We start from the raw sequence: 26,079 nt of genomic DNA on the forward strand, positions 1-26,079 counted from the left end.
ATACTTAACACCATGACAGGAAGGTGGTTACCAGCACATTCATCACATCAAGGTCTCGTGTCAAGAATGTCACTTCAACTTGCATTACAAAGATGGGGTGCGTCGTATGAAGTTGCCATTATGAATGAAACCCCCGTTTGAGGTGCAGCAATAAGTCTGGTATTGATTATATCAGCCAGTGCGCTCGACTCCATGTCAGACTGTATTAAAATTTGGTTAAATTGCAAACAATTACCGCCATAAATTTCTTGAAAGGCTTATCATGTGTGTTGGTTGCTTGCCTTTTTATGTGGACTTGAAATTCAGGGTCTATTTTCCGTGCTACCTGCCTCATGGCAACCCGCTGTAAAAGCCACAACCCCAAAGTGCGCCAGCGGAAAAGCGCCTGGCGACACCACCGCACAGTGCGCCGACTGCCTCTGGACTAACGCTAGAAAAGCGGTGTCAGGTACGTACAACTGCATTATGTTTCCATAGAAAACCACCTTGATGAAAGCACTTCTTTATTTTACACCGCAGTTTATTCGTCTCGTCAGCATTGTGTCAGTCAGACTGCTGCATGCGGTCATATATAAGACGCCTTTGAATGAGAAATACATTTGCTGTTATGTAGTGAATTCTTTACAGAGCAGATGATGGCTCTTTTACTGCTGTTAATCTACATCCTTCAAAGCAATAGACCAGTTATTATCTTTAACCAATGTTTTTCTATTGAAACAGTACTGTTTTATTCTTACTGTCTGCATTAAAATACATTAAAGGTCTATTAAACGTAGAAATTGGAATATTTGAGTTCACATCCTTGTCTGGCTGCTGCTCTGGTGTTTGACGTAAAATAGGAAGAACGGACAGTATCAGTACCCATGGAGACTGCGAGTGCCCTGATCTCCAATGCAGTGTTGCTGTTGCATAGAGACTGAGAAAAACTGTGATTTTCAAGGTTGATGCACTGAATGACAACGCGGCTATTTTAAGCAAGAGCCATCTTCCTCTCTTAGATTGCCTGTTGAATAACGGTGTGTGTGTATTTTTTTTTTTATTCGTCTTTTCTTCCCCCCTCCATTGCAACAGGATTGCACAACTCTTCAGAGCCACATCAGGAAGACATGGGATGGGCTACTGGCATCAAAGAAGCTTCAGATCATTTCACTACAAACTCTGGAGTGCAGAGCTGCTTGATTGAATGAATACAGTGCTGGACATTGCTGTATGATGCATGTTACCTCCCAGTATATTATATTGTAAGCACAAAGAGCAGAGCAGCCATTAACCATCAGTGCATCATCTATCTGAATGGAAATATGGACACCTTCAACAGAGGAATTTTAACTCATCATGTCCAGGAACTATGAGGTATGTTGATTTGATGATATCAGAAATGAATCTTGATGCAATTTTCCAGGTTGTTTGTCCATTTTATGAAATATTATTATATATTATACAATCTTCTCTTAAACCTCACTCACTCGTCAGCGAGCCAGAGAGTAAGCTCAAGCTGTGCAGCCAAAGCTTAATCAGATTTTCACAATTTGAGTTTAAATTGTAGAGGAGATCCCAAGGTTTCTGAAGATACCAAGAAAATGTGTGTACAATTATGCACAAGCTATGTAGCACATTATTATTTGATGTAATGGTGCAGCCATAAAAAACATGGAGTCCTGGGATTGACTACATCACTCAGTGTAAACATCATGTAGCTTCGATGAAGAGCTGGAACAAAGATATAGAGAATATGTGATACTATCAGACAGTGGAATGAACGTTAAAGCTGCTTAAGGGGAAATAAAATAGCAAAATGTTAAAGGGTTAAAGGATTTGACTTGTAAGCGGATACACCCTTACAGTAGAAGATTTTGCAGCTTCTACAGTGGCGTAGCACAAAAATCTGGACCCCATACATATACAGCTTCGGTGGGCCCCCTTCCCTTTTTAATACATATGTTGTCACACATGTACACATAACTGAACCGACATGTTAACACCGTAACACTGCATCTGTAGTGGTAATTGGGATTACTGTGCTTCTGTATCTCATAGTAAAAGACAACCGAATAAGACTTTGTTGGAGTCATGTTTTCCCTGAGAGGCTCTAACATTGTTAGATACAAGAGATAGTCTGACAAACAACCAACTGTAATATTTTACCTATAATACTATTGCTAAAATTTCAAAATTGCCAATAAAAACAAACTTTTAATTCTAGGTTTGTCCTGGGTATTCAGTTCCACTATTCCCCTACAACACCCTGATCTTCTACTTCAAAATATTCATGTGAGCTGTGGGTTCATTTTTCAAGGGTTTTTTTCTTTTTTTGGACAAGGTTGGAAATTAATGCACTCAATCTGAGATATAACTGGCCTAAGTGAACAAAGCCAACATACATTAATATGCTACAGACAAAGAATTTGCCTTTAAAGGACCAGTGTGTAAGATTTAGGGGGATCTATTGGCAGAAATGGAATATAATATCCATAAATATGTTTTAATTATTGTATAATCACCTGAAAATGAGAATTGTTGTACTTTCGTCACCGTAGAATGAGCCCTTTATATCTACATAGGGAGCGGGTTCTCTTCTTCTTCTGATTCTACAGTAGCCCAGAATGGACAAACCAAACACTGGCTCTAGAGAAGGATTTTTGCATTTTTTGCAAATTTCGCGGCCACTGTAGGTTCTCCTACATTCTTGAAAGGGGAGGTTTGAGGGCGAGGGGTTATCAGCTATCACTGCTAGATGCCACCAAATCCTACAAATTGGTCCTTTAAGGGGTAAATTTACCCCAAAACGGAAATCAAACGTTTTATCTACTGTTTAATCCTCTCAGTTTTAGTTTGTGAATCTGAACAAATAAAAGACAGACTGTAGTGATGACGTCATCTGTAGACAAATCCTGGAGCTGCTCCATAGACACTGAATAATGGAACAACTGCTCGAACACTATGACAGCAGTCATGGTGATTTTACTGGTGTAAGGGCAGATTTACTGATTCACTGTTGTAAGCTCTTTACACTCAAATGAAGCTCATTTGGACAGAGAATCTCAAACAAATGAGCCCCTGGTTTCAGCTGTTCTGGAGCTTTCGATCACAACACACAATCTTCAGTTGTCATGTAACAGTAGATGTTCAAACTTCCTTTTTTTTTTTTTAGATCTTCTCATTCATTTTGGCTTAAATGTTGAGTTTGAATGTTCATTCCCTACCTTGGAAACACTATTTGATAGAACAATCTCACCCCAAGGTCCATCTAGTAGCTGTTCTTGAGCTTTCAATCATATCACACAATCTTCCTCAGCAGATGGGTAGATTGTCCTTAAGTCCTTAAGCTGCTCAGAAAAATGAAAAATGAAAAGCCTTTTTGAAGTAAATGTAAGGTCACAAACTCACACAAATGAATAATGTACATTGTTTTTATTCTTATTATAAGGTCAAAAAAGAGTATTTTTAACTTGCCTCTCCCTCTCCTTTGCCCACCAGCCTGGTCACTCAGTAGGGATGTTGGCTGCCGTGGAACATGGTCCCATCCTCTGCAGCGACTCCAACATCCTCTGCCTCTCATGGAAAGGCCGGGTCCCCAAGAGTGAGAAGGACAAGCCGGTGTGCCGGAGACGGTACTACGAGGAGGGCTGGCTCGCCACGGGGAATGGGAGAGGAGTTGTTGGGGTGACGTTTACATCTAGTCACTGCAGGAGGGACAGAAGTACACCTCAGAGAATCAATTTTAACCTGCGCGGACACAACAGTGAGGTGGGGTCTTGACTTCATCAATATCACTTTTTTTTGCAACACATAAAGAGCAATTTGACAAAGATGTTCCCTTTCTCTCTCTCTCTCTCTCTCTCTCTCTCTCTCTCTCTCTCTCTCTCTCTCTTTCTTTCTTCATGTAATCTTTTTCAGAACACTTTCAGACTGATAAAACTGACACATATTTACATCTAACCCACCAAGTACAAGGAAAACTCATGAGATTAGAATATAAATAACAGTAAAGCAAATAAAGGTGAAAGATAAATGCAGCCAACAATTGCAATATGTACACAAAAGCAGGAATATCATAGAAAGTATTTGAAAATCTGGCATACCATTGAACTAAATTGCACAACAGAAAATATGCATACAGCATTAGAATATAGTATAAAGAATATATGCAGGTAGTTGTATATGCAGTGTAAATTAGGACAGGACAGGAATGAGATATTTATAAAAAATAAATTCAGATGTATAAAATGTGCATCATATTCACAGTAATAGGCTGTCTAAACATGCATTATGAAAAAATATTAACTCTATCAAAGACATTCAATTTAGAGATTCAGATAGTATGAACATTTATGTCTATTTTAATAACAGCATACAAACTGTAGGTGCTATATGCGTGTATATATAAAGAAAACAGGACAGTGTGTGCATGTGAATTGATGGTCTGACATTGTTAGTCTTTGTCTCTGTCTGCTTGCTTTCCTTCCAACTGCAGTGGACTTTTAAATCAGCCTCTTTTTTTTTTAGCATTGTGCTCATACTGGATATTAATCATGAATGTTCTTTGGTGCAGAGAGCCACCTGTGTTTGAGAAAAATAGTGAGTTTTTTTTGGGCCTTTGCAGGTTGTCTTGGTGCGCTGGAATGAACCCTTTCAGAAGCTCGCCACATGTGATATGGAAGGAGGTATTTTTGTTTGGATCCAGTATGAAGGAAGATGGTCTGTGGAGTTAGTGAATGACAGAGGAGCCCAGGTAGGCACTTCTTTCCACTATTACCTAGAAACTTAACGGATAAAGACTGTATTTTGATTGCAGTGTCGTTTATGAATACTCAGTTATCTTGAAGGTGAACACTTCTCTCCTCCAGGTGAGTGACTTTACTTGGTCACATGATGGCACTCAAGCCCTCATCGCGTACAGAGATGGCTTTGTGTTGGTTGGTTCCGTCAGCGGACAAAGACACTGGTCCTCCGAGATTAACCTAGAGAGTCAAATCACCTGTGGCATCTGGACACCTGATGATCAACAGGTAGGCATTGTCTAGTTGAACTTCCTGTAAATGAATGGCTCTTTGAACCATAAGAACTCATTCAGCTCTGCATTAAAAATGTTATTTAATCTGCGTCATAAAATGTTTAGATGTGGGGTGAAATAATTTTCCTCTTGCTTCTAATGTTGTTAACGCTGCTTGATATACAAGATAAAACTGTAAATGGCTTTTAGGTCAGATATATGACGCTCCAGAGTATTTTCATCATGTCATCTATTAATTTTTAATGTACAATGCCCCCTCAGGTCTTATTTGGTACAGCAGATGGTCAAGTGATCGTGATGGACTGTCATGGACGGATGCTTGCCCATGTTCTGCTACACGAGTCTGATGGGATCGTGAGTATGTCCTGGAACTGCCCTGATTTCCTGGTCGAGGACAGCACAGAAAGTGACACAGACTCTGATGACAGTATTCTGCCTTTAGGTATAAACTTATTTCCTTGCTGCTCATACAACTAAATTAAATGTGTTGGCTGGGGAAAGCTTATGTGTGTGTTTTTCTTTATTCTTTCAAGTGCGGAGAGTCAAGCCTTTGTTGACAGTCACCTTCTTATCAGGAGATATCAGTTTAATGAACAACTATGACGACCTGTCTCCTGCCATAATTCGCTCAGGGCTGAAAGGTATGAATTCAGACTTAAATAACATTTGTCACAAATGATTGTGTTGATCATATGACCCATGACAGATATGGTTTTCATACCTCTTCACTCCACAGATGTTGAGGCCCAGTGGTGCTCCCAGGGAGACCTCCTGGCTGTAGCCGGCATGGAGAGACACGGGCTACCTGTCGACGCTGCCTGCGGGTCCATCATGAGGAACGCCCTCGTTAAGTTCTATAATGTCCAAGGAGAACACATCTACACTTTGGAAACACCAGCACAGGTCAGTCCTATATAAACTGAGAGACAGATGTATCGCTGGGCAAGATTAGATAAAGACTTTCCTCTGATACTAATGTATGAAGTGCTAATTAAGACAATTAAATTGTGTATTAAATTGTAATATGATTACAAGAAGTAGATTGTCCAAAAAGTAGATCTATCTATCTATCTATCTATCTATCTATCTATCTATCTATCTATATTTCTATTATATTGTTCAGCCCTAGCACAGCTTTAACACTCAGTGTTGGAGGTTTGGGTCCCACCATAGTCACCCATACTTAAAATGCACTTGTGGTTATGAAGTGGGTACCATTAAATACTCTAAAGCAATTTGGCTAGAAATGTCCCACAAATGTTAATCTTTCTAATACATTATTCAAGCTTTAAAGCAATTTTGCAGAGACAAGGAGTGGCACCATAGCAGATTGGAAGTATTTTTGTCAGTTCAATAATGAGTGATAAACTTTATATCATCTATTGCATATTTTCCAAACTAAAACACTTCATAATGGAGGGCTTGAATAAAGAAGGTGAATAATAACAGAACAAACAACAACCGACTGAGAATCCAGTGTTCTGTTCTTGTGACTGGCTGTTTTTCAGAGGCCCATCACCACCATCTGTTGGGGTCACAGAGACTCTCGTTTGTTCCTCGCATGTGGGCCAGCGCTGTATGTGGTGCGTGTGGAGCATAGGGTGGCCAGCCTCCAACTCTTATGCCAGCAGGGCATCGCCAGCGCCCTGCGAGAGGAGAAAGATGTGGGGAAACTGAACATGCCCTCGCTGCTCTGCTCTTATGTGACCACTGCTTTCATACCCACCATCAAGGTGCACTGATCCCTGCTTAATCCCCCCTCAGTCACAGACACAACTTCTTGACTTGCGTTGCACTGTGATAATATAAAACTGCTGACTTTGACATGTTTTCATTTGAGTGTCCAGCAACCTTACAGCCCTTTCCTCTCTTTGTTCTAGCCCCCAATTCCTGACCCCAACAACATCCGTGACTTTGTCAGCTATCCCACAGCTGGGAATGAGAGGCTCCACTGCACCATGAAGCGGGCGGAGGACAGCCCTGAGGCAGGCGGTCCCTGCTACACTCTCTACTTAGAATATTTAGGAGGACTGGTGCCTATTCTCAAAGGAAGACGCATCAGTAAACTACGGCCTGAGTTTGTCATTATGGATCCAAAAACAGACAGCAAAGCAGGTGGGTTTAGACTCTAACTGTTCACCAAACAACCTGTGGTTTATCCAGACTAACCACAAATGAAATTACATTCATCTCTATTGTACTGGAGTGAAGGCAGAAGTTTCAGAGGCAACCACAGCTCATAAAACTAAAACTATCTGCATGGCTAGATGGCACAATGGGTGTGTAAAAATTGAGTAAATTGGGTAAATTGTCTTTTTGAAGGAGTAATTTGACATTTTAGAATATATGCTCATTCACTTTCTTGCCAAGAGTTAGACAAGAAGATTGATACCCCTCGTTTGTACCCTAAAAATGAAGCTAGAATTAAAAAAAAAAAACAAACCAGCACATCTAAGTCTTGAAAACTAACATTTTGTATCTTATTTTACACAAATCTAAATGTAAAAAACATCAAATCGTGGTTTTACAGGGAGTTATTTGTGTGACCTGTTTCTTGGCAAGCGATCTCCTGGAGCTCCTGCTGGTTTCCTGGCAACCAGAGCGGAATTTAAATATATAAATACTCAAAAATAATTTTCTGACTATATTTGTCAGGAACCAAGAGACAACTGGACAGTTAAACACAGTGACATGAACATGGAAAATGTATTTTTTTTATTTTGCTGTCTTTGTGTCTTTAACTAACTGTTTCCCCCCTGCTTTTGGTCTTTATGCTAAGCTAAGCTCTAGCTCAAGCTAATGCACAGACCTTAGAGTGGTACTGTTCTTCTCATCTAACTCTGCAAGAAAGCAAATAGGCAAATTTCCCAAAATGACACCATTAAAAGAGGCTAAATGGATTTTGAACTTTTAAAATAATGCTTACAACTGAAGCAAAAAGTACTTATGAGAATACCAGTAGACTTGAGACACTCATAATGGGCAAACAGACCTGCCCAAAGGTCATAAATAATGTTCCTTGTCTTCTTCGAATGAAATTAGCACCTGTTTCATCTCTTTAAACATGTGCTTCACTTTAAAATAACCGCATATATTCATGCTGTGTGCCCACTGTTCACCTTGAGTGAGAACAAATATAGACTCTGGTGATGACTGCTATTCTCTGACGCAACATGGTCTGAGGCATGATACTGGAATAGCCTGCGTCATAACCTGGCTGCATGTGGGTTTGATTTGGCCTATAATCCCAAAAAACATTTACTTGCTTATTATGTTATAACCATATTAGTGTGTATGAGTTAAACTCACCGTTATTGTTTTGGGTTTTTTTTGCAGAGGAGGTGTGTGTGAATCCCATGATCTCATATACTGACAGCTGTAACTGCTCTGACTCCAGTGACATTGAGTTGAGCGATGAGTGGGTTGGGAAGAAGTCACCAAAGTTATCCCGAGGAAACAGGTCACCCAAACTTCACAGTGCATGACAGAAACACTGAACGTTATATAAAAGATCTGGAAATAAATTATTCAAGCATCTGTTTTACCATACCATAAAAATAACTGTAGTATCGACTGTAATGTGAACTGAAAATGTGAAAGATAATTTGATATTTACCTCTTTGTTTCAAAGAATGAACATGGATTCAAGAAAATCTCCCAAACTTTCACGTGCCAATCAGGAAGGCCAACGATCGCCACGGTTACCGACAAAGAAGCCTCCAATTCGGTCCCCTAGCCTGACACGTCGAGAGTTTTCTATGGACGGGATCACAGAGGTACGACGTGCTACAGTACAAAGTCTATAACTGACAGTAACGGTTTGTTTTATCCATCAACATATTATTTTTACTTTTAAACAATTAAATAATTACCTGAGCTGCTGCCTTCCTGTTGATTGTTTTGTCTGTCTTTGTTGATCCTTTCCTGTACCTTTCCCTGAATGTTACTTAACTTACTATGTATTGTTGTTAAGTATATTGTGTTGTGACATTGTTTGATTGGTGGATGTGTGTGTGTTAATTATGTTGTGTACTATGTAGGGCTGCAAGTAACAATTATTTTATTGATTAATCTGTCAGTTTTTTTCTCGATTAATCATTTAGTCAATGAATGTTAAAAAATAGTAGTAAACATATGGCATCCACAATTTCTCACAGGCCATTGTGATGTTTTGTCTTACAGTCCAAAACAAAGATATTTAATTTACAGTCACATATGACAAGGAAAAACAGTAAATTGTTGTGCTCGAGAAGCTGGAGCCAGAGAATGTTGAAAAATGACTGAAACAATGAATCGATTATCAAAATAGTTACAGATTAATTTTCTCTCTTTGGACTAATCGTTGCAGCTCTAGTACCATGAATTTTACAAGATGACATTTTATTCAGATTTTAGATTGCCTCTTTAACATTTGGCCAGGGACAACAGATACAAATGATCCTTTGAGGCTCATTTACAGTTCCCAGTTACAATTAATCTGTTGATTAATGATCATTCTCCATGTCAAATAAATAAATAAAATTGAAAAAAAAAAAGTAAAGGATTATATAAGTATGTGAGTGTAGTGACACAAAAGGGTTTCTTGGGAATTTTGAATCTGGAAACAAAGCTATCTTACCAAATGTCAAAAACAAAACACACAAAAAACAGATCTTATCTTGTCTTATTATGTTAGTATAAGTTTTGTCTTTCAGTACACAATACCATAACTGTAGGTAAACCCTTGATTGTTTGTTTTTGCACACTAATAATTCTTATTTTTATTCTCCTCTTCCGTTTTGTCTTATTCACAGCACAATTACCTTGCTCAAGTCACATCCAACATCTGGGGGACAAAGTTCAAAATTGTTGGACTTGCTTCTTTCCTCCCTGCCAATCTCGGTGCAGGTAAACGTCACAAAAGCTACAAATACACATCAACAATCCTTAATCCTGATGAATGTAACAGTCACCATTATGCTCTTCTGTGTTTCAGTCATCTATAAGACCAGTTTGCTCCATTTGCAACCGAGGCAGATGACAATATATCTTCCAGAAGTGCGAAAGATTTCACATGACTTCATGAGCTTGCCTGTGTTCAACCCCAATGTGTTCAGTGAAGATGAGGATGACTTACCAGGTACATTAATTATCAATGCTCTCAATCTCACTGTATTCTGCATGTTTGTATGTGCTAAAAGTCACTAACATTATTCTCATCTGTGTTTTCATGAAGTGATGGGGCCATCTGGAGTGGCAGGAGACAATCCTCCCTGTACAGTCAACATTCCCATTGCTCCCATCCACAGCCCAGCTCAGGCCATGTCCCCGACTCAGAGTATCGGCCTGGTTCAGTCTCTCCTGGCCAATCAGAATATTCAGCTTGACGTCCTCACCAACCCTACAGCCACTGCAGCGGCAGCAGCTGCGGCGGCGGCAGCATCTGTCCCTGTTTCTGATCATGGCCAGGATGCTGTTGCTACACCATATCCAGTTCCAGCTAGATACTCAAACCCTGGTCAGGTGATCTTCAATGGGCTGGAGATGGGTCCTCTTCTCCCTGGTACTCTTCCTCCTCCACCTCCACCTCACCATCTCCCACCGCAGCCACACCCGCAGAGGTCTCATTCCCAGCAGCCTCGCCAACAGCAGTCGAAACAGTCACAACAAATGCAGACGCAGCAGCAGCAGAAGATGCATCATCATCAACAGCAGCAGCAGCAGCAGCAGCAACAACACCATCATCAGTCACAGTCACAGCAGCAGCAACAACAGCAATTGCAGCAGCAACATCAACAGCTTCAGCAACTGCACCACCAGCAGCAGCAACACCAACAGCAGCAGCAACATCAACATCAACAGCAGCAGCAACATCAACAACACCAGGTTCAGCAACACCAACAAATGCAACAAAATCCGCAGCAAGTGACGAGCCAACAACTTCAGCACCAACACCACATCCAGCAGCAACAGCAACAGATGCAGCTGCAGCACGAGCAGATGCAGCAGCAGCAGCAACAGATGCAACAGCAGCAGCAGCAAATCCGGCAACAGATCCAGGAGATGAGGCAGCAGCAGCAGCAGCTCCAGCAGCAGCATCAGCAGATCCAGCAGCAACATCAACAGATGCAGAGGCAGCACCAACAAATGCAGCAGCAACTGAAGATGCAGATGTCGCTGCCTCCTCCTCCTTCTGGCTATCCAACCATTTCCTTACAACAGATTCATCTTCTGCCCCAAATGCCTCCTCCCACCACTGAGCCTGGGCTAGACAGGGGAGACCATGGACACATTCTGAAGCCAAGTCTGCCACGGACTTTACCTCCCTCCTTCAATGACACAGATGGGTCTGTGGAGATTCAGATGAGGAAGGTGAATCCTCCTCCTCCGTACCCTGGCACTGTAGTGTCTGCAGCGGCAGCAGCAGCTACAGCGGCCGCTGCACCTCAGACACTTGTCACAAACTGTGACAGCCCAAGCGTCCTGGCGCCAGACCCCTGCCTGAAGAAAGATGAGTTCTTGCTTCACCCAATGACCTTACAGTACCCAACACCTCTGGGGTATGAAAGGATCACGACCTTTGACAGCAGCGGCAACGTGGAGGAGGTTTGTCGGCCACGCAGGCGCCTTATTCGCAACCAGAATGCATACGCTGTCCATGGCATCGGAGGCTCAGCCACGCTCAAAGTCACTTCGTCTGATAGTAAAAAAATTCAGCTTCCGTATAGCTCGGCAACACTGAGTCGTCTTTCCGTCCCTCGATACTCAATACCTAGTGGGGACCCTCCTCCTTACCCTGATCCAGCAAATCAAGTAACTGCTACACTTCCTCCTCCCCAGAGAATCGATAATAGTCTGATTCATGCCACTATACGCCGTGACCGCAGGGATGTGGGACTCAAAGTGCCACAGATGATGGATAGCTCAAGAACACTTCCCACTAAGGCTAAAATGAACAGTGCATTAGCACTAACGTACCAGCAGAGGGTGCCCACTGCATTGTACACATGCACACAGTGCAGCAGTAACAGCAGCAGCACCAGCGTCAGTGTCAGTGGTGGTGGAACTACGAGTAGTGGCATCGCAGGTGGCACGGTGGTGAGGCAAGACTTCCCACCAGGGAAAGGAGCACATCACAGTACCATTATTGTGCACTCCAAAAGTGCCTCACCCATGGCCTCCCAGTCATCTTACAGTCTGCTGAGTGCTGTTGATAACAGCCGGGACAGAACAGTGTACGTTAACTCTGCTTTTACCGAAGATGAGACTTTAAATCAGCAGTGTCACCTCGAAAAATCAGTACGCCAGCTGACTCTCGGTGATGTCAGTTTGACAGTTAAACGCCCTCCGCCTTACCAATGGGACACCTCCACCGCAGAGGAGTTCTGGCTCACCCCAGAGCAAACAATATTAGGTCCCCCACCAGGACCTCATAAACCGCCTCCGCTCATCATCAGTCAAGGTCAGCACTTGGACATGACTCGTCTACCTTTTGTCCTCACGACTAAACCTCCATCCAGTCCGAGCACAAGCACTCTTACTTTCCCATCAGGTTACCAGATATCGCTCTCGCCTTTTCCTCCAGGTGTGGGTCACGGTGGACCCCCACTTCAGACCTTACAGAACCCTCCACCACAGTGCTCTCCAAACGATGTGGTTGGTCCAGTTCCTTTTGCTCAGCAGGACCCCAATTTGGTTTTGCCACCAGGCTACCCGCCAAATCTTGCTAACTTGGCTTGCTGCCCTCTCCCTCCGATGTATCCAGGAGCCAGTTCATGTGCCGGACTTCAGCTGCACCCTGTAAACCTGCACCCCTGGAACCCTTACCCCTGCCCACCTCCCATGCAAGACCCTCCGGCACCTCCCCTTCCTACTAAAACTCATCAGATTTTAGAGAAGCCAATTCTCTCCCCACCCCCTCCAACTGCACCACCTCCACCACCCCCTCTGCCCCCTCCTCCACCACCTACCGAACTACCACCTTCCAAAAGTGCCACAGAGGATCTAGCAGAGTCTGCCAACAACTTTGCAGAGCCATCATCCTTAAATGAAAGCCCTGTGCCACAGGAGTCAGAGCGCTTTAACAAGAAGAGCCGCAAAAGACTTGACAGCAGAGCCGAGGAGGCCAACATGCCCACTGTCTCTGAGGGCAAATCCAGAAAGGAAGGCCGTGCACTTTCTGACTTCAACACTCTCATTTCCAGCCCGAGGCTTGGCAGCAGAGAGAAGAAGAAGCCTAAGGGGCCGAGAGAGCAGCTCAACAAAACCAAGAAGATGAGCAGGACAACAAATGAGTTCCAGGATAGCTCAGAGAGTGAGCCGGAGCTGTTCATTAGTGGTGATGAGCTCATGAACCAGAACCAGAGCAGCAAGAAGAGCTGGAAGAACAAGCGCAGTCTGCGTATGGCTAGTGAGCTGGAAGAAATAAAGTGCCGCAAGGCAAATGAAAGAGAGGACCGTAGTTTGGGCAGCCAAGGGTTTGTCTATGTTATGGCCAATAAACAGCCATTGTGGAATGAAGCCACCCAGGTCTACCAGCTTGACTTTGGAGGAAGAGTCACCCAGGAGTCAGCCAAGAATTTTCAGATTGAGTTGGATGGTCGACAGGTAATTTGATGATAAGAAATACTGATAAATTAAGAGAATTTCAGTTTACAAGGAATACTACTCAGCTTGTGAAAATGGTCTAGTTTAAGAAAATAATGATGACATTATGATGACAACATCAGGGATGATGTCATCATCAGGTTTATTGATAAGAAAAGGTAGAACAAGGGCAAAATCATTAGGAGGAGGGCGTCTAATAAAAGATGCCTTTGAGCTGCACTATGGGAAGTGTAGACTCCAGTCCTTTTGGAGCTTCATCCCTACTAGAGACTAAAACTCGGCCACTGCTGCTTCAATTTGTCGTTTTTTGTTTGTTTTTTTGTCTCAAGAGACAGATTGCTTCATACAAATGCAGTTCTTCTTAAATTGAAAAAGTATGTTGATGTGTTGGCTGTTTCATGCTTTCTAAAGTATCTTCTTGCTTTCTGTTTTTTTTTTTAGGTGATGCAGTTTGGGCGAATTGATGGGAATGCCTATATTTTGGATTTCCAGTATCCTTTTTCAGCAGTGCAGGCATTTGCTGTTTCCTTGGCCAATGTGACTCAAAGGCTTAAGTGAAAAAGTAATTTTGATGTTGTGTACTAACTGAAAAGAAATCGCATTGGTGTCACTTCCCTCCATGTGGGGGCATAAGTAGGAAGACGTACTTTATGTGATGGGGTGACTCTTTGTTCTAAAGAGGAAATTATGATTCAAGTTGGTCTTGCACATGCAGATAAAGTACAATCAGTCTCAGAAGGCTAAGTCAGTCGAGGTGAATGGTAATGAAAACTTTATCACTTTATTCATAAGTTTTAGTTCATATGCTCAAGCTAATTTTATTTATTATTACTGTATTTAGTGAAATAGAAATGTCAACCTTCCCAGGATAAACAAAAGGTAAACAAAGTACATTTTTGAACGAATTTTAAAAGTAGTCTGGAGTTTAAGTACCGCCTGTGGTGCCAAAGAAATCTTGGCTAATTAAGCTGTTTCAATGTATTACAAATTAATAAATACTTTATGTACATTTGTGGGGTTTATAAAAAATATATACAGCAAATATCTTGAGGTACAGTGGCATTCAAAATTGCTAATAAATTTTCACTAAGCCATACCATATCTGATACAAACACTGCACTGTTGTAGTTCAGTTTTAAGTAAATAAGTAGATAAATTATAAGGTTTTATTATGAATATCAAACTGGTTGTTATTGCTATATTTGTGATACCCTTTAATTGGTATCTGTCTTCATCCAAATACCATTTGTTCAAAGCAATGATTTGATTTCTAATCTGATTTGTTTGTTCACTCTACATTATGTTAAAATTGCAGAAGATGCAATAGAGGAATGTATTGATTCTGTCACTGAGTGTGATTAATCATAGTTTATATATTTTCTATCCATGTTACTTCTATGAAGTGGTGCAATCAACATAGTAAATATTTTTCTTTTGGCCACAGTACTGCACATCATTATTCAGTCGGAGCCGTTATGATCTGACAGTATGTTTTCATGTTTTAATTTAACCTCAATTTGTTTGTCAAAGCTACATAATTCTGTCCTCCCTTTTAATTTCTCAGACTCCCTTCTGTACGGCTCATATTGTCAGTAATGGTAAAAAAAAGGGTAGGTCAATGTGCACCAAAAGTAAGTTAGTGTAGAGAATGGTAGAAAATGATATCATCCCCCAAACAGAATACTTTCCAAGAGGTCAAGAGGTCTCTCAGTTAATTTAAAACTGACTCTGTGTTGTTTTCATTCGGATGTTTATGATGCTACTTGAAAAACTGCATTTGAATGTGAAGTACAGTAGTTTGCCTCTTTGAAAGTCAGTGCTGCTTTAGATAGATAGAGCTTGTGTGCAATAATGCTACCTACTTAGAACTGATGTTGTACTTGCATAAAGAAAATATAAAGCTGCTTGAACTGTGTGTATTTAGTAAATGACCTAACATCAATATATGCTTAGAAAAATGTGCTTATATGTTGCTAATTTCAGTAATTTTGTACTTCACCTTTGCTTTGACATGGTACCAAGAGTTTTTTGATGTTACACTTGTAGAAAAAAAAAAGAATGAGAACAAACTTGCAAAGGTATTAATACAAGATATTTAAATTATCTAGATTTATTGTTAGTAGGAGTGACATTCATGTAGATTTGGTGCTAATGTACAAAAGAAACAAACGTATAAATGTCTGGACATTCATCATTTGCTAATAGGAGGTTATTTTAAAGGAGAGTATTTTCAGAAAGGCTTCACGGAATTTAATGTAGAGAGTTTTCATTTAATGCAGCTTCAGAGACTTCAGCGACAGTGTGTGTCAGTTATCAGCAATACTGCCTAATGAATAGTCAGTTGCCTCTTTTTTTTTCTCTTTATTTTGTGAAGGAAACAAATATGATGTGACCATAGGTTTACAGGGACCTATAGGCTGGCCAAAAAGTAATAAAAACAATTTGTTCCAAGTGTTTTTGTTGTTATGTTTCATTTTCAGTTTGACTCTGTCACTCACTGATGCAATGTTAGTGATCCCACACCACAGGCTTCCTCTTTCAGTCTGTTTGTGTGGAAGTTATGAAGGAATCAACTGAAGTAGTTCTGCAAAAAATAAAAAAATGAAGATTTTCTAGTATTACAAGTATTACAAACAAATACAATTGCGACTGTTTATTACTATTTATGACCATTTTGGTAAGGGGTTTCATACACTTTCTGTAATAAAATATCTAAAAGCAAAGATTTTATGAGATGGCGGACCATAACATTACAAACGAAAAAGAATACAACAAAACACAAATTCACATATTAAATCATACAAATTGCAGCTGTTCGTTTTATATAAAGGTTCATAGATAATTAATTTCACAGCTGTCCATGCAAACTAAAATTCAGAGTGATTAATAATATTTATTTATATATTCATTTATATATATCTATATATATATATATAGATATATATATATAGATATATATATAGATATAGATAATGATAATATATATTTACAGTAATAATATAGATTTATAATTTCATTTAATATGTCACAAAAGTGGGAATTTGTATTCAGCGAACTCTCGCGGGATCTAAACTTATCTAGATTTAATCTCACCCTAACCTGACTCGCGAGACTTCGTTCCTCTGTCTCATAAAGCACTTACTTTCTGACTAATAGTTTGAGGAAATACCGGAAACATCGTGATTGCTTCGCGTGGTGTTTCGCTGTCTGTGGTTGAAGAGAGGTCTGAACAGACAGTCAGGAGCTGTCTGTGATTCCAGGATTCCTCCTCTTTCTTTCCCTGCGTGTCCCCGTTTATTTCTGACCTGAATTTTAAAGAAATGGACCCACACGATGATCTTCGGCGAAGAGGTTCGTCACTTTAATAACTTTTTAATAAATATAGTCTGAAAACTACCATTTCTGGCGGTGAATTTTGAACCAGCAGCAACAGCTTCCAAATGAATTGACCCTTAATTTGCTATTTTGATTCATAAATTACCACCAGTTTCATTGAAGATTACCAATATAAATCCTATTTTCTGTCACCTGTAGTCACTTCCCCTTTTTTTTTCTTTTCATATCAGATGACAGCACTCCAGCAGATTCAACAGATCCTCCACCGAGGATGACAAGACAGCAGAAACTCACTTTAATATCAATGGCATCTGTCAACTTCAGCTCAATGATCTGTTACTCAATATTAGGCCCATTTTTCCCTAATGAGGTAAGTTAAAGAAGCCCTCCTCAATGGGTACAAATGAGTTTAAAGGTTTAAAGGTGCTCTTTAATAAATTGTTAAATATTTTAACTAATGGCTTTATTAAATGGAGACCATGTATTTTTAAAAGAAGAACATTATTTTCATTTTACAAGTGAAATTAAATGTTAAATACACTCAGTGGTTTTGCTGCTCTCGCCTTACGTGATCTCGTATGACCAGTATGGCAAAATTTTTTTCCCAGGATGGCGACCACCTTTCTCTGCCTCTGATTGGCTAATACTTTGTTGCCTTTGTTGGTTGGGTTGGTCAGGTTTAGGCATGAGGAGTGAGACTGGTTAGGATAAGAATATCAGGTCAAGCCAATCAGAGGCAGAGTAGAGCAGCTTAGTCATTCTGGGAAAAAAGAAAATATCGCAATCAGTATGGTGACTAATTTTTCCTACTCGTGCCACTGTTGCACAATATTTTTGCACTTTGTTTTATATTTATTTATCACTTTTATTCTATTTTGAGGTGTCTTTTTAACACCTGGCCAGGGACTACAAATGAAAATTTGCTATGTAAGATAACTTTCATGCTCATTTTTAAGGTTTCTCTGTTCTTTTGAGAAGAGAATAACAAATAAACAAATAAACCAAGCTTAACTAAATAATTCTCAGGTCATTTTCACATATGGACACATAAGCTGCTGTTCAGCAAAGGTTTCTGTCGGTTAGTTTTAATGGTTAATAAATAATTTACTAATGCTATAACTTAGGTGTAGGAATAATTTGGGTGGCCAGGTTGTAAAAGATTCCTTTGGCCAGGGTTTATCATTTTGTTTGTGTAATAAAGTAGTTAATATTGGTAATCCATTATTAATCCATCAATAAGTTGGTTAAATAAATGTTTTCTTGGTTCAGATCTTCGGCTGTCCTTTTACAGAAGGTAAATATGGTCCAAGTAGGGATTTTTCACAACCTGTAAACTCAAAAGTTGTTCTTCTAACTTATAACTGAACTATAAAGCTTTATTTACAACCTATAAACCCTTTTTAAAGGGAACCGTATTAGACAGCAGTGCCAGGGTTGGATACTCTTTTACTGCTACTACTTGTTTAAAAACATGCTGTTGTTCTGTAATTTATAGAACTCTAAAAAGCAAACAAACATCTACAATTTATATGTGCCAAAATGTGTGTTTATAGCACAGATTATTAACTGGCAGTTGCATATTAAAGTCTTGGTTAATGAGGTCAGCAGAGGCAAAAAAGAGGCTTTTTTTCCCCAAAACAACAGTAGAATATAATACATAGACCATAGCTATTTTAATCAGGAGAGACACGTGAAATAAGCAAGAGAATTGTTTATTATACAGATGATACTGATGATTAAGTGTTGTCAAAAGTCTTTGGCGCTTAGACTCCACAGGGAGATTTTGAATCAAGGGACATCAGTCCTGAGCCGCAGCAAGATAAATCCCCCCATGGAGTCTAGACACTGTTGGTGGTGGCTGATGACTTCTGCTGAGACTGATAAGGCTGATGAGGTTGAGGAAGTGATGCACTGATGAATCTGTGAAGACTGGGCGGTGATGGGGAGGTGGTGGGGCGTGAAAAAACAGCACCATGAAAGCACTAAGACAAAGAGGGAGAAAACAAAAAGACAGCTGCAATATGATAGGCTGACTGAAGGTGTGTCATCGTGCTATTGGTGACCAACTGATGTGAAGAGCTGACATCTTACTTGATGCCCAGGGGAATGACAGCAAGGAAATTATAAGTGAGCACGCGTTAGGGAGGGAATGAAAGGTGGTTTAACAGACCTGAGCATGTGAAAGTTGGTCTTCTTGACTGAACTTTCGCTAAGCTCCATTTGTCACAAATTCATAATGTACTTCCAATGCTGTTAATTTGCACAACACCTGCACAATCTCTATTTTTTATTTTAAAAGTAAAAAATGTTAAGTAATTTATCCGCATCCATTAAAATATACTTCAATAAGAAAGATCAATTTGAAGTGTATAACAATATTGATGTTAGCGACAGAAACAGTTTTGGGGATTAGACTCCATCAATGTGAAGAATCTTCATAAAGCCTTTATTAAGAGAGGAGAGGACAGGACCCCGCCCCCACCCCCCCTCCCCAACCTCCTCCCCCAGCAGGTCAGCAGGTACTTGATGAAAACCTTGGAGGTCATGGTGGTGATGGGGAGGAGGTGGGTTGCGTAATAGTATGTCTGAATGACAGAATGGCAGAATTACAGTAATATTTAAAGCATATGGCGACTGATTGGCTTGAGGAACACAGGTAGAAAGATCATTAGTCAGGTATGGTGATGTCAGAATTGTGAATGAATGGATTTTCACAGTGTGGGAAAGTGGAAGTGATTGAGAGGAAATAGACATACACCCATAGTGGAATATAGGCAGAACTTGATGGAAGAGATCTTCCTTCTTGAACTTTCGCCAAAGTTTCATATAGACAGTCATAGGATGCAAGAACTACTGCACTTACTCGACTAAAGCACTTGAATGAAGGGCAGTTGTTGACTAATTGACCACATCACGTTTTTGTGATATCCACCTAACAAAGAGACAGATAACCAAACAAACAAACAGGGCTGAAAAAATAACATTGGGAGGAGCAGTGTTTCAATCAAGGAGTTGTCCAATAATTAATTTGATCAGTTGATGACTATGTGGAGTTGCAGATAGCCACAAAGTTGTCTTGAAGAATAGTATCACAGTGATGAGAAGAATGGACCAAAGCTGATCATACAACCATCACCAATTCCTTTTAAAAACTTAGCAGTAGTGTCTTCTTAGTAAAATGTACCAATAATCATGTGATATACATCAGACAGCCTCGATGAAGACCAGTGAATGACTGGTTTTGTCTTTCTCACTGGACAGAAGGTCTCAAGAAAGATCAGCTGGTGTCATCTGTAATAACTGTAAAGTAACAAATAGTTCTTGATCAATCATTTGAGGCATCCATTTAAGGGAAAAGTTCAGAATATTTGATTATTGTTTATTGCTTTTGTTAATTCTACTGTGAGTTAATTGTCTCTTCTCATACCTATGAATACATTGCCTGAATATTTTCTACACAGGCAGTAAAGAAAGGAGCCAGTCAGACTGTTATTGGTCTCATATTTGGCTGCTATGCTGTCTGCAATTTGATTGGTTCACTGATACTAGGAAAATATGTAAGTATACGTCATTATTTTTAATCAGTTAATGTTATGTGAAGTGTGATTTGTTGCACGGATGTAAGTGACTCTCAGTCTCTCTTATCAGATTGTCCAAATTGGTGCGAAGTTCATGCTTGTTACGGGGCTTTTTGTGTCATCAGGCTGCACCATTCTGTTTGGGTGAGTGTTGATCCTGTGTGCCATGTGAATGATGATGATGATGCATATAGTAACTAGTATAATACAGTAATCTTAACATATTTAACAACTCTCAAGTTTTCGATAGTTTTTGAAAGCAGAGTATTTTGCATAACACTGAGTTAAGAGTTACAGATAATGCTCACATAACAGAATTTGTAGTTTTGTCAATGTTTGCATTGTAGCAATTGCAGATTTAGGCCTCTAGGCTTCATACATTCTGTGTAAAAATGTTTGATTGTCTCACGGTAAACATTGTATTCAAGGTGTTCATCACAGGAGTCCCAAAAAGAAAAGACAAGGCAATATACTGTACTTTGAAAAGTCCAAAACCAAAAACGAATTGATTCAACCAAAAAGTATTGTGTGTGTAGCTAAACCCAGATTTATTTATTTATTTATTTATAATATATAGTATACATACTGTATATATATTATTCCTCTGTGCCTTAGCCTCCATCCAAAAAAAATATTAAATGGACATTTGTTGTGTTGTTTTTATTGGGACAATGTACAGTTTTAAACATAAATGTTAACATTTGATGTATTGCACCAGAGTTAGCTTTAAAGCTAATTTTCATCTGCAGTCCCTTACAAATAAAACATATAACAGCACAATAACAAACAGTACAACAAGCAAAAAAACACACAGGACACATTATACAAAATACAAAGCTACACACAATAACACTTCACATACACCCACAATGTCAACTATAAATTAATAATGTAAACTTGTCATATTAAAAGCAAGATTGTTTGAGATTATATGAGAAGACCATGAAATGAAATTTAGATTAAGTGGTTACAGAGCAGTAGTTTTTAGCAGAACTGTTGCACTGGGTTATTTCTGCTTTTTTAAAAATAGTCCCCAACAAAATCACATTTTGCTCCTGTTTTAGTGACATTTGTCAAAAAAACTACATTCCCCAGCTGTTTTAGGAAATTGCCTTTTAGAAGAATGAAACTATATATGTGTGATCTGTTTGTAAAGATTTATGAGTTGAGTTGGAACAAATGGGGCTTAGAGCTGAGAGTCACAGAAAGGGCAGAGAAAGTGTAAAGTACTGAGAGATGAACTAATGCATTGTTGGTAGAAAAATATAGAATAACACCAGCCTTCTTTTAAGATAATCATGAGAAAGTTCTTTATGTAATCTGGCAATGAACAAACATGAAAGAATTGTATTGGTATTGTACATGGTTCTTTATTAAATCTGTTGTTTTTCTCCACTTTATCTGAATGTGGGAAAAAAAATGCAGATTTGTGATTTCATCTGGTGTAAAAATGATTATTCTTCATTAATGTGTTTAGTCACCTTACATTACACACTGTTCCTTGCTGTTTAAGACTGAGCTAACAGCCTATATCGTCTCAGTCTTTTGACATTAAATGATTTCATTCTTTTCTCGCAGATTACTAGATCGGGTTCCTGCAGGTCCTGCCTTCATTACTATGTGCTTTGTAGTGAGGTCTGTTGACGCTGTGGGCTTTGCTGCTGCGATGACCTCCTCTTTTGCATTGACAGCAAAAATATTCCCAAACAATGTGGCAACTGTTTTGGTGAGTGTAGACAACCCTTGTGTGTCTGGCATGTTGTTTAGACATTAGAATCACGAGCAAACAAAAACAGCAATATAGTTTGAGTTGTTTTGTATCTCGCATTTTCCCCCAGAGCCATGGAAAATAATAAGTAGCTACCTAAATACAGTATGTAGTAATTCAGATTCTGCTTGCTTGTGTATATGTAAATGCATATTTTAATGTGCTTCATTTCTCTCTCTTTAGGGTAGTTTGGAGATTTTCACAGGACTTGGTCTTATCATGGGACCACCGGTCGGAGGGTGGTTCTACCAGTCATTTGGATATGAAGTCCCTTTTATGCTTCTTGGGTGTTTCCTATTGATTATGGTTCCTTTCAACATTTACATCTTGCCAACCATTGGTAGCAGTTTTGGATATTTCACCCAAATTATTTTCACCAAAGTATTTATTTTTTCTCCTAGATTTGAACTGTGAGTATTTTGGGCTTCTCTCTACACAGATGCAGACCCGTCAAAGGATTCATTCTTTGGGCTTCTCACTCATGTGAAAATAGTGCTGATCTGCTATGTGATATTCACTCTAAGTGCAGGTCTGGGCTTCTTGGATGCCACGTTGTCCCTGTTTGCTATTGATACGGTAATATGCTCTGTTCCGAAAAAGTCAAATTACTTTAGGTAGAAAGCTTTTCATGCACCGTGTGAATGATGAAGAAATACAGTATTTTTCCTCTCTCTATTTTACCTAGTTTAATCTCTCAACTGGCTACGTCGGACTCATCATGCTTGGTTTGTCTTTACCTTATTGCCTGGCATCACCACTGATGGGGTATTTCACTGATAAATATCCTGTGAGTATTAAAGCAACTAAAATGATTACATGGAGATAATTCTTTCACAACTTTACGTTTGTCAAGTTAAACAAAATCCTCCATTTGTTGGTGTTTATCAGGCTACCAGGAGCTGGTTCATGGTGACAGGAGCCGTCGCCACAGCATTTGGCTTCTTTTTGCTTGGTCCCGTCCCTTTCCTTCACATCCCAAAGTGAGCATGTGGTGAAGGTAGAAAGTAACTAAGACTCTCTACTTTGAGGGAATAGTTTGCGTTTTGGGAAATACACACATTTGCTTTCTTTTGATACCACTATCATATCTGTCTGTTTTAATATGGAGCTACAGCCAGTTAGCTTAGCTTAGCATAGAGACTGGAAACGGGGAAACAACTAGCCTAGCTCTATCCAAAGGTAACAAAATCTGCCTATTAGGACTTCTAAAACTCTGTACAAAAATCTGCATAAAAACCGAAGTGTAAAAACGATAAGATTGTGAGGTATTACAGGTGTCATGTACATGACTATTTCTTGGCCGGGTGCAGTGACTTCCTCCAAACTTCTTGTCAACCAGCGAAGACTCCAGCTTTATGTTATGTTTTTTTAGACAGTAATTACAAGCAACTGAGTCAGACAAAGCTTAGTAAATGATTTTACTACTTCTTCTTCTACCACTGGCAGTATTCAGTAGGTCATGTGTTGCCTCACTGTTGCCTCATTACAAAAACAACATAATTCCTAACTTGTATTTTTGTGTGTTTGTGTGTTTGTGTTTTGCATGTGTAGTCAGCTGTGGTTGCTGGTCATCATGCTTGGTGTAATTGGGTTTTCTCTGGGCATGACTGCCATCCCCACGTTCCCTGAGATCATCACATGTGCATAGTGAGTGGCTCCACATGTTCCTATATATTCATGACCTGCAGTTAAAAAAAAAAAAAAAAAAAATGTAATGCAAGGCGAAACACATACTTTACATTCTGTTCTTTTGTTCTTTGTAGTGAACAAGGATTTGATGAGGGATTAAGTACTCTTGGAATGGTGTCTGGACTGTTTGGGGCGGTCTGGTCCATGGGGTAAGTCGTACTGGCTTCCACTGACTCTCAAAAGCTGTTTGCTGAATTGAAAAAAAAAGGGGAAGTGATACAGTAATCTAATATAGCAGATTAGTGCAATGTTAACCAAAAATTGTCTGGCTGGTTGGTACTAATATCCTGTTGTTTGATCTTTAACGTTATGAATTTAATTCTTACGTGGAAATTTGTTTTTTTGTCTTATTTAAGGATGTTTTATGGCCCAGTCGTGGGTGGCCTCATCACACAACATCTAAGCTTTGAATGGGCAGCTGCTGTCCAAGGAGGCTTAGCGTTTTTGGGTGTAAGTATTAGTTGCTGAAGTGGTCCATGTGAGGAAAAAGGACACATGAAGCCATGTAAATTGCATGAGTATACTTAATTGTACAGCATATCAGCTTTTTATTGTCTTCCTGTGACTTGAAAGATTCTCCTGCAATGGACTGTATGTTAACGTTAGACACACAAGGCTGATTCTCAGGCCTGTATAAAGTTTCCGGCATGGCAGAGACAGCATGATACAGTGAATATTGTCGCTTTACTTGTGTGGCATTCATTTAATCACTCGGGTCAAACACTAGAAACTTATAATTCATGTTTCTTGGCAGTTTAACATGACACTAAATGACTGCTCTTGTGTCATGCTGTCCTCAGGCTTTTTCCTTGGCTGTGTATTATCTCTATCAACGAATACGACGACAAAGGTAATTAACTTCAAATTATGATAATTCGATTTTTGCCATATATTTAGATGCCTTATACATTCTTATATACTGTATAAATAGTGGAAAGATATGTGTGAATTAGGATAATCAGGTTTGTCTCATATATTTATATATACTGTGTAATATGTGGAAGGATATTTCGACTTTATTTATGCAGTCTCCAAGAATACGCTGGGTTTAACACTTAATTTTTTGTTCAAATTTAAGTGTTCAAGAAGATCGGAGTAGACAGAGTGAAGAAACCACCCCTCTCCTGAATGAGTGAAACCCTCAGCAATATGTAGAGGGACTCCATACCGAACATAAGCTGACCTTACTATTTCAGCTCCCTGTGGATATGAGGTTACACAAATTGTTTTTCATTATTATTAATTGCTATGTAACTCTTTTAAATTATAAACCCTTGTGTAATAGGGATTGTAATGATTTTTACTTGGGATGTTTTGTTAAGTTTGAACTGTTTGAAGTAGGTACTGCTACATAGCCTTAAAACAACGCCATATAACTATTATTGAACTTGAACTTAGAACTTTTAAGAGTCAGATTATCATTTGAGACTATGCAGTAAATTACAAGGTGCAATATTTTATCTGTGAGGACGATAATTCTATAGTGCTGCTGCATTAACGTTTTTAATGTTTTCTACATCACATGACTTTGATTTCATGATGAGGCGACACACGCCGACCAGATTAGTAACATGAAGGAAGCAACGGTTTTATAATATTGTTGTTAGAGTGATACATTATACAGGTTATATTGAATGGTACATAATATACAGTATAGTTTAATATAACGGGGAGCATCATGTCACTTTTTTTCTGCAGTTAGTGATGTTTTGCCTTCTTTTCTGACTGAAATATTTAAAGACAAGAAATCTCAACTTTTTTACTGATTTGAATAAAAATGGTAAATATGTAAACATTCACATGCATGTTTGTTTACTCCATCCATACCATCACATGTGCACACCATGCAAGTTAAAATGAGTTGACATATATTGCAGAGGGTGCTTATAGTTAATACAAAAAAAAATATTAATATCTGTTTAATATGTGGGAACATTTTGAAAGTTAAATATGAAATCATTACATGCTAATGCTAATAAATACCGCACATTAATTTATAGGTCACTTTCCATTTGACTGGATCAAATATTCCTCTTAAATAATGTTGAAATATATTTGTAACAAGCAGAATATTTTAGACCCTTTTTTACATCATTTCACATGTACAC

At 39.2% G+C, this 26,079-nt stretch overlaps 2 protein-coding genes across 2 annotated transcripts; both read left to right on the forward strand.

The window, feature by feature from the left end:
• Nucleotides 1-46: 46 nt before the first annotated feature.
• Nucleotides 47-16,054, forward strand: tulp4b (TUB like protein 4b). The gene is made up of 16 exons (XM_067614142.1): nt 47-448; nt 1,072-1,353; nt 3,478-3,747; nt 4,604-4,732; nt 4,848-5,009; nt 5,276-5,456; nt 5,548-5,655; nt 5,751-5,917; nt 6,523-6,747; nt 6,895-7,129; nt 8,351-8,474; nt 8,646-8,790; nt 9,808-9,901; nt 9,990-10,133; nt 10,230-13,600; nt 14,042-16,054. Exons 2-16 carry the CDS (start codon nt 1,336-1,338, stop codon nt 14,156-14,158), a joined length of 5,490 nt encoding a protein of 1,829 aa, XP_067470243.1. The 5' UTR covers nt 47-448; nt 1,072-1,335; the 3' UTR covers nt 14,159-16,054.
• A 681-nt stretch (nt 16,055-16,735) lies between these two features.
• slc18b1 (solute carrier family 18 member B1) lies at nt 16,736-25,770 on the forward strand. Its single transcript, XM_067614730.1, has 14 exons — nt 16,736-16,951; nt 17,167-17,306; nt 20,398-20,493; nt 20,585-20,658; nt 22,093-22,240; nt 22,466-22,622; nt 22,722-22,858; nt 22,968-23,069; nt 23,171-23,262; nt 23,834-23,929; nt 24,046-24,120; nt 24,328-24,421; nt 24,772-24,821; nt 25,050-25,770. The coding sequence occupies exons 1-14, from the start codon at nt 16,921-16,923 to the stop codon at nt 25,105-25,107; spliced, it is 1,350 nt and encodes a 449-aa protein (XP_067470831.1). The 5' UTR covers nt 16,736-16,920; the 3' UTR covers nt 25,108-25,770.
• The last annotated feature ends 309 nt before the right edge of the window (nt 25,771-26,079 follow it).

Source organism: Thunnus thynnus, chromosome 16, assembly GCF_963924715.1.
Source record: "Thunnus thynnus chromosome 16, fThuThy2.1, whole genome shotgun sequence".
Classification (NCBI taxonomy): Eukaryota; Metazoa; Chordata; class Actinopteri; order Scombriformes; family Scombridae; genus Thunnus; species Thunnus thynnus.

Coding starts and splice junctions, on each gene's coding strand:
- tulp4b (XM_067614142.1), top strand. Junction 5,457..5,547: donor TGACAGTATTCTGCCTTTAG/GTATAAACTTAT, acceptor TATTCTTTCAAG/TGCGGAGAGTCAAGCCTTTG. Junction 5,918..6,522: donor CTTTGGAAACACCAGCACAG/GTCAGTCCTATA, acceptor GCTGTTTTTCAG/AGGCCCATCACCACCATCTG.
- slc18b1 (XM_067614730.1), top strand. CDS start 16,921: ATGGACCCACACGATGATCTTCGGCGAAGAG. Junction 16,952..17,166: donor CGATGATCTTCGGCGAAGAG/GTTCGTCACTTT, acceptor TTTTCATATCAG/ATGACAGCACTCCAGCAGAT. Junction 23,930..24,045: donor GAGATCATCACATGTGCATA/GTGAGTGGCTCC, acceptor TGTTCTTTGTAG/TGAACAAGGATTTGATGAGG.